The sequence below is a fragment of the Panthera tigris genome, chromosome D1 (genome assembly GCF_018350195.1).
Source record: "Panthera tigris isolate Pti1 chromosome D1, P.tigris_Pti1_mat1.1, whole genome shotgun sequence".
NCBI classification, from domain to species: Eukaryota; Metazoa; Chordata; class Mammalia; order Carnivora; family Felidae; genus Panthera; species Panthera tigris.
In genome coordinates, this window is record NC_056669.1 from 53,194,422 (window position 1) to 53,203,055 (window position 8,634).

At 51.6% G+C, this 8,634-nt stretch overlaps 1 protein-coding gene across 3 annotated transcripts in view; it reads left to right on the forward strand.

Moving 5' to 3' along the window:
* Window positions 1-3,190, forward strand: part of TENM4 (teneurin transmembrane protein 4) — a 597,404-nt gene extending 594,214 nt beyond the window's left edge. For all 3 annotated transcript variants that reach the window (XM_042957496.1, XM_042957497.1, XM_042957498.1), the window contains one exon: window positions 999-3,190. In XM_042957496.1, the coding sequence (XP_042813430.1) occupies window positions 999-1,757 (759 nt within the window). In that variant the 3' untranslated portion in view covers window positions 1,758-3,190. The remainder of the gene's footprint in view (window positions 1-998) is intronic.
* Window positions 3,191-8,634: the final 5,444 nt, after the last annotated feature.

Sequence of the window (8,634 nt, forward strand, 5' to 3'; positions counted from 1 at the left end):
TTGCACGAACCCGGCTTTGCCAAGCTCCTGCACCATGGGAGGGACGGGTAGGTGGTATGATGTGGAGACCAGGCCCAATCTGTCCCCCAAAGCAGCCGAGAGCAGAGGCATCTGAGGAGCCCCCAGGAAGCACTATGGGGGCAGAGGCCCTCCTTGAAACTAGTTTATAAACATGATGGAGAACGATAAAGCAGGGTAAGACGGGTTATATAAATGACCGCTTTTCATCTTACTAAGCCTTCTTGCCAAGAACGCATTGCTTGTCATTCCTCCATCTGACATCGTCCCCTTATCCTCCGAGTTCCAACTCAAGCGTGAGTCTGCCCTTGAACCCTACCTTGTCCACCTCATTCCTCCATCTTTGGGCTGAGATGTTCTGATCCTTGTCCTCTGCTCCCTGATCCAGAGCCCTTGAAGCTGAGCCTCTAGAATCAGACAGAGTTCAAACGTTGGCTTGAATACTTACCCCCTGTACGGATGTGGGCCCATTACAATCTCTTAGAGACTTATTTTTCTTAGATGTAAAATCAATAATAAGAGTACCTACTATATGAAGTTATTGTGGAAATCAAATGAGATACCGAATGTGACTGATTTAGCTCAAAGACCAAGACCTGTTAGCCAAAGTTATTACTGCTACTTCTCTTAAACCACCAGTTATCACATTTGATGATAATTATTTTCTGTCACATCTGTCTTTCTGCACTAAATGATGGGTTCCTCAAGAGCAGGGATGATGTCTGATTCGTTGGTACCTCTCCAGTGCCCAGAAAGAAACCTGGCACAGAGCAGATGCTTGCTGAAGAGTTTCTTAACGGAAGGATGGGTGAACGGATGGATAAAGGACGGCAGAATGTTCTAGTGGTCAGCAGTAGAGCTAGATGCTACTGGTTAATGTGTATAGATTCGATTAGTTATGAGAGCTGACTCTTCAGGCTCTTGGGGAGAGGTTTTCCCCTTTGCCTCATTCCTTCTTTCTCTCTCTCCTCCCCCATCAGTCTATCCTCGGGGTACAGTGTGAGGTGCAGAAGCAGCTCAAGGCCTTTGTCACCCTAGAACGTTTTGACCAGCTCTACGGCTCCACAATCACCAGCTGCCAACAGGCCCCAGAGACAAAGAAGTTTGCATCCAGTGGCTCGGTCTTTGGCAAGGGGGTCAAGTTTGCCTTGAAGGATGGCCGAGTGACCACAGACATCATCAGTGTGGCCAACGAAGACGGGCGGAGGGTTGCTGCCATCTTGAACAACGCCCACTACCTGGAGAACCTGCACTTCACCATTGACGGGATGGACACCCACTACTTTGTGAAACCAGGGCCCTCGGAAGGCGACCTGGCCATCCTGGGCCTCAGTGGGGGGCGGCGAACCCTGGAGAACGGGGTCAACGTCACGGTGTCCCAGATCAACACGATGCTCAATGGCAGGACTAGACGCTACACAGACATCCAGCTCCAGTATGGGGCACTGTGCTTGAGCACTCGCTACGGGACCACATTGGATGAGGAGAAGGCGCGGGTGCTGGAGCTGGCCCGGCAGAGAGCCGTGCGCCAGGCGTGGGCCCGCGAGCAGCAGCGACTCCGGGAAGGGGAGGAAGGCCTGCGGGCCTGGACAGAGGGGGAGAAGCAGCAGGCGCTGAACACGGGGCGGGTTCAAGGCTACGACGGCTTCTTCGTGATCTCCGTGGAGCAGTACCCGGAACTGTCAGACAGCGCCAACAACATCCACTTCATGAGACAGAGCGAGATGGGCCGGAGGTGACAGAGAGGTCCGCGGCCTGCACTTCTTGCCAAAGACAGCTACTCTTTCGTGGCCACACACCTGACTGTGTTGTACTTAAAAAAAAAAAAAAAAAATCCTTTTTTTAACAAGTGCAGAAAACAAACCGACACACACAAAAAAGATACTGGTTGCATTGTAACTCATGCAACATCCTTTTTTTTAAGAAAAGAAAAACACAGATTTGGCCTTCACACATTTTTTGCAAAGAACAGAAGGTATTTTTTTCTGTAGTGTGATCACAATGAAAACTTTATTGTCTCTTGTTCCCTTTCTCCTTGAGGAGTTTTCCTTGTTGTTGGGGTACATTTCTCCTCTCTGAGACACATCTCCTGAGGTGTGTCCTTGTCTGTCCCTAGGTACCCAGTGTGATGTGAGACACAAGTGTCTGTGCTAACTTGTCTCATGTGCAACCCTTTCTTCCATGGGGGTCGGGCAGGAGTGAGGGGTGTAGAGAGTGACGGGCTAGTACCGAACTACTGAGGGGGCCCGGAAGGAGGGTCTGCAGGACCTGAGGATTTTTGGCTCAGCTCCCCCAGACGAGTGGCGGCTTTTGACTCACCATGTTCTGTGCCTCTGGAGGACCACAGATGTCTTCATCTTGCTCTGGGGACTTTTGTGATATCATTTAGCACCTGTTCCAAGCTGCCCCAAACTCCTGTCCAAGCTTTATATTTTGATGCTAAATGCAACCCCCTACCCCTTTTGCAAATCCTGTGTAGTTGTCGGTGCCACCCCCATGCGGGGATGGAGAAAGTGTCCCCCAGGTCCCTTCCCCCAGTCTGGTGACGTAACATCCTGGGGCTAAGAGCCTCACCCTCCCATAGAGGCGAGGCACCCAGGATGTCTGTGGTTGGTTGGTCTTCCCATGATGTTCCTTATTACTCATCGCCTCCTCTCTCCCAGAGTCAGATGCGAGAACCGGCAAGCCCTCCACGTGAGCACAAGGTCCAGGGAGGGGCAGGCCACCCATGGCAAAAGGAGGGCAGTGGCAGCAAGGGTACCAGCCTGCCTTCCCAGGTGAACCTCTCTCCCCATGACTGTGGGTATCCTCCCTCCACTGTTCAGCTCCACCACTGAGAAACAGGAGTGTGGAGAGAGGTGTTTGGTGGCCATTGATTCTGGAAAGATGCTTAAGAAGAAGTCAGCCAAAGAGAGGAAGGCATAAGCCAAGCATCTTCTAACCAGCTCCTGAAGGCTCCTCTGCCTCCCATACATGAGCCAGTAGCACAGCTGGGAGGCAGCAGGGTCAGCGTTCAGGAAATTCCTTCTGTGAAGTTCTTCTAAAACAGCTTCCCCTCTGGAGGAGTCCATCCCGGGTTTTAAAGAGAGACTGAGGAGAAAGGAGGGAAGAGCTAATTTGGTGTGGCCTGGCAAGGTCATCCAACCCCCTCCCCCTCCCCCTCCCCCACCCTGCTGCCCCAGGTTTGGGACCTGTTCCTGAGGCCGGTACCCACAGATCAGGGAGGCCAGGCTACAGCTGTCCCTGGGAAGACCCATGCCTGAGGTCACTGGGAAGAGGCATACGCTCTCTCGCCTTCTTGGAAGTGGGCACGCCCAAGAGCAGCCATCAGGCTAGGGAAGCATTGAGGGGAGGGGACAGCCACAGCAAGAGCGAGGAGCTCCTTGCTCCTGGTTCATCTGCCTAATTACCATCATCATTACCACTCACAGGAGGTTCTGGGAGACCAGGAGGGGAAGCCAAATGCTTCCTTTTGAGCTGGGCTTCTTATAAAATGGGACTTTTATGGGTTACATTTACATTAAGTGTGGAAAATGAATTCTGAGTCTGAGCTATCCCCCGTGGAAACCTTGTTGGACTGATAAGCTCATGGCACCTTTATAGCCTTACTCACAGAGTCTTCAGAATATTACACGAGTTAATGAAACCAAGAAGGTCTTTGCTGTGTGAGAACCGGAGCAGCATGTAGCCTGGGTTCTGCCTGGCAGAGGGAGGCACCCGCCGCTTCTCGGGAGAGGAGGTTTCGCCTTACATCATCCCACTGGGATTAGAGGATATGTTTCGCTAAGTGCTCTTCCTGCTTCCACAAAAGTCACACTGCTGCGACAGTGCACCTTGGCCCGTATGCCCACTGGTTGCCCAGTGCCTCTGGGTACAGAGCTCTGCTGAGTCAGATGCAGTATTCCTCGGGCCTGCTGTGTGTGGTCCCTGGGAGCTGGTGGTGGACTCCCATCTGGCAGGATCGTTCTTGGACGGGATGGAAAGCAGTTTGGCCTGAAGAACACGTTTGTTTTTTAAATCCAAAATAGACTGATGCCTCTCAAAACATACTCTTGATACAAGGAGCCCTTGGGTGAAGCTCTCGTGCCCATTAGCCTAGCTGATCGGTTCTATCTTGGCTACCTGACATCAGTCGAGACCTGCTGGGGACATCTACTTGAAGGTCAGAGCCAACATGAGAGCCAAGGGAATCATCTCCCTACACCGTCCCCACCCTCTGAACCCTCCACCCCCATCCCCCACCAAAGTAATAGGATGGACTTGTAAAGATCAAAAACACAGAATTATTGCATGTTCCTTCACGTTTTGCCTTTCCTGGGCTCCACACCACCACGGAGGCCCAGCATCAGTACGGGGAGAAGTTGAAGCATTCTTTCTTTAGAGAAAAGATCTCAGGTGTGGCGTAGGCAGCATCACACACTGTGGTTTCACATCGGTACTGTTGCTCCTGGAGACGGTGCTTCTGGCCTGGCCTTTTGGAGTGGGCTTCCATTAGGGCTGGCAGGTGACATGGCACCACCCTTCTCAGTCTGTCCTTCTGCTGAGACCAGCAGCCCCAATCTCACAGCAAGAGTGAGTCTGAAGGCATAAGCCAGAGTTCCCCATGCCCACCGAGTGACCTCTAAGCATCAAATCCCACCCTTGATGGCACCTGCCCTTTTAGCACTAAGCTACTCAAAGTGTCCATTTCTTGGAGAAACCAGCCTTCCCTCACTGGCCCAGGTTCACGATTCTGCAGGATGTTGCCCTAGCAAAGGGTTTGTTTTGGAAGAGTTCCTGCCTTCTCCCCTGCCTTCCACGGGTACCATTGCCCCCTGATCCTCAGCCTCTCTGCCATTGCTTTAAACAGGACTTATTCCCCAGCTCTGTTTTTCGTAAGATGAGATTCCCTTTTTTTACCCAGCCTCCAGACAGACATCATTGGAGGGCAGAGCTATGACAAGGGAATGAAGGGGAAGAAACTCTGGGGTAAATTGCACCTTTATCAGCCCCTGATGCTGGTCTCTCAGAATTGCTGGCTGAGAACCCAAGGAACAGCCCAGTGCCTGATTTCCACCTAGGGATGGAAAATTTGAAACAATCCCTAGGAAACTGACCAGAAGTTGAGAATAGTTTTAAATAATCAGGATGGGGTGGGGCAGAAGCAGAAGGTGATGGTGAGGCAAAGGAAGGTAACACTGGGCAGTGTTTTCATAGACACATAACAAAGAATCACATTTGCTTGAAAAAAAAATTATAAAGGACCTTTTCAGCTGTGACTTGTAAGTACCACCTTTGTAGGTGGCTGTTTCCATTATGCAGAGATCGGGCTTTCGGTGTGAAGTCTTAGAATGCAGGTTCACATCTGCAGCCTCGTGTTTGTGGTTGCCACGTGGTGAGGGCAGGGATGCTGAGCTTGGCGCCCAGGAGGAAGGAGCTTGCCAGGACTCTGCAGGATCCTGGGCTTTGGGGTTTGACATCCCTGGTGCTCAAAGTCGGATCTATTCTCCATTCCTCGTAGCAGCCACTAAGCCCAGTCCATGCCTTCTGGTCCTGAGCTGGGGCCTGCCTCCTGAGGGGTTCCAGAAAGAACCCAGTCTCCTCTTTCTGTTGGGATCCTTGTTACAACAAAAAGCCCTCCACTTGAGGCTCATAATTCCCAGCTAGGTTTATACACTTGTCTATATTTTATTGGAAGGGAGGGGGTTAAAAGAAAGAACTCTGTAGTTCAAGACCCTTTCATTTAACCGTCAGAAAACAGCAAACTCATTTTAAAGACTCATTGCTCAGGTGATAGAAACTTTATCCTCTCCAACCTTTACATTCTCAAAAACCAGCCCTGTGTACTTGACCGCCCCAGACAGCGGTGAGCTCTTAGGTTTCATCATGAATGTGGAAGATCAGAGGGGGGGGGGGGCCTCGGTGGGGCTCATGTTGGGTTTCTTACCCCTTCTGGAATGCCAAAGGCATGACACTGGGTGACTCCTCAGTCCCCAAGAACATGTGATTGATTCTGAGGGCCAACTGCCAACGGAGAACCAGCCCTCAGGCAGGCTCAGCCATTCCTGCAGAAGCTGGGTCACAGATGTCTGGTGGGGCCCGGCAACCCTGGTTTCACCCAACACCAGAATCCCACTTTTCTAAACCCGCCTGTTCTTGAACACTTCTGAACCCGCAGCTTTGGCAAAAGGACTGTCCCAAGCTGCCTTTGGACGACCAACACTGGAGACTCTGGCCTTACCATGTGGAAATAGTTTTCCTGAAGTCTGGAACTAATTTTGAGAAGTTTTTTTCTCGACACTTTTGTGTTTCTAACACTGTATTCTTGACTGTGTAAATACCGACAAGGCTGTAAATAAATGCAGATGTAGATACCTTCTAGAAAAAGAAAAAAAAGGCATAAAAACAAAACCAGAAGTGATCCCGTGTAGCCTTCGTTGACAAATAAAAGAATATTTTGTGTTTAAGGTGTCTGGTGGCCTTTGTTCAGAAAGTAGCGACTGGACGCTGCTGTTCTCGGGATGCCCTGGAAGATTCAGATCCTTGGCCCCAGAATCCCTCGTAAGCTGCCATCAGCATTTCCAGAGGCCACATGACCCTGGGGCTTAGCCTCATGAATGTCATCATGCTGTGACATCAGCTATGTCCCAGGGCTCCCCCAGGGCATCCCGCACCCCCTCCCCCCAAGCTGATGTCTTCACTGGCCTCAGGGACAGACTCCAAGGGGCAGGAAAGCCCAATACTGCCCTGAAGAGAGAACCACTGGGCACAGAGTTGTCTCCTATGCCACGAGTTGCACTTTTTTTTTAATGTTTATTTATTTTTGAGGGAGAGCGAAAGCAGGGGAGAGGCAGAGACAGAGAGGGGGGGACAGAAGATCCAAAGTGGGCTCTGTGCTGACAGCAGAGACCCCGATGTGGGGCCTGAACTCAGGAACCATGAGATCATGACCTGAGCTGAAGTCAGATGCCTAACTGAACTACCCAGGCACCCCGTACTTTTGAAACTAAATGAATGCAGAGTCCTCTTGCAAACTATTGGGGGGAAAAATTATTTTAGCATTTTTTCCCTTTCCTTTGTGTCTTCTTACTGTATCTTTAAAAATAAAAAACTAAGGTAGTTATAATCACAGCATACAGGTAATTTCTCACCCTGCTTTTCTCACTTAACCTCACATTTAACCTCTCAGCTCTAGAAGTCCGAGATGACAGCTGGTCACTTCAGAAAGTACATTTGCTAAGCCCAGCTCCCCGGTGTGAATGGCAAACCTTATGAAAATGCAAGTAATTGAGCAGAGGAGTAAGAGCAAGCCTCCCTGCCCTCCCGTTAGCCCCAGCACTGGCTCAGCACCAGGCCCTCTGGGAAGCTCCAGGCCCCTCCCTTCCCCCAGGCAACCAGTGGCTCTCCAGGCACAGAGACCCAGACCACCACTTTGCTGTGGTGCCAGGAGGCACCTACAGCGGTAGAGAAAATCCCTACTCCACTTTGGGAGTCAGGCCAACCCGGGTGCAGAAATTGGCTCCAGCTCTTACTATGGAATCATGGCAAGTCTTTTAACCCTCCTAAGCCTTGGTCTTCCATCTGTGATGGCGGTATGATGATGCACACGCCTCAGAGGACACGGTGTGCAATGAGTCACAATACAGCACAACGCGCTTTCTCCCAGGTAAGTTTTCTACAGCATACTCCTCCCTCCCCAGCCCCCACCCCCACGCCCACCTACCTTCCAAAGTCCGCTACTCTTCCCACCACACTAGTGCTTCTCAACCTTGGCCCTGCATCAGATTCACCTGCAGAGCTTATCAAGACAGACTGCTGCTCACCCCCCCCCCCCCCGCCCCTACAGAACTTCTGAATCAGTGGGGGGCGCCTGAGTGGCTCAGTCTGTTAAGCGTCAGACCTCAGCTCAGGTCATGAACTCACAGTTCACGGGTTCAAGCTGACAACTCCGAGCCTGGAGCCTACTTCGGATTCTGTGTCTCCCTGTCTCTCTGCCCCTCCTCTATTCACACTGTCTCTCAAAAATGAATAAACGTTAAAAATTAAAAAACAATTTTTGAATCAGTGGGTCTGAGACAGGGCCCATTAATTTGTATTTCTCACATCTTCCCAGGGTACAGTGATACCCCTTCATGCTTTGAGACCCAGGGCTGACTACACAGTCTACGAAACCTGCCGTGGACAGTACAGCGGGTGTATCAGACCCTCCCCTGCCACCCCCTCCTCTGTCTTCCTCTGTCCGCTGCACAGGAGCGCACCCCCCTCTCAAACATGCCTGTGGACCTTCACACCGGAGGGCCTTCACCGCTTCTTCAGGCCCAGCTGAAATGTATTCCTGAAGCCCTCTCGCCGCTCATTCCCCGGTCAGAAGGCACTCCCTGAGCGCCCGACGCGTGCCAGGCACTTCTCAATTACCCTTGCACGGGAACCCCTCGAGCCCCACCTCCCCACCGAGGCCGTGTCTTTTCTAATGCTCTGCGCGCCTCCCGTGTCCAAAGCAGGTGCTGCGCTGGGGGTCACCCTAGGTTCAGCTTTCCCTTTGCCTTAGGGGCTCACTCTCTCTGGTATATTTGAGAAACAGCGGGGATGTCTCCTGTCCCCTTCTGGAGGAAGGCCACCTCCCCTCGGAACTGGGGG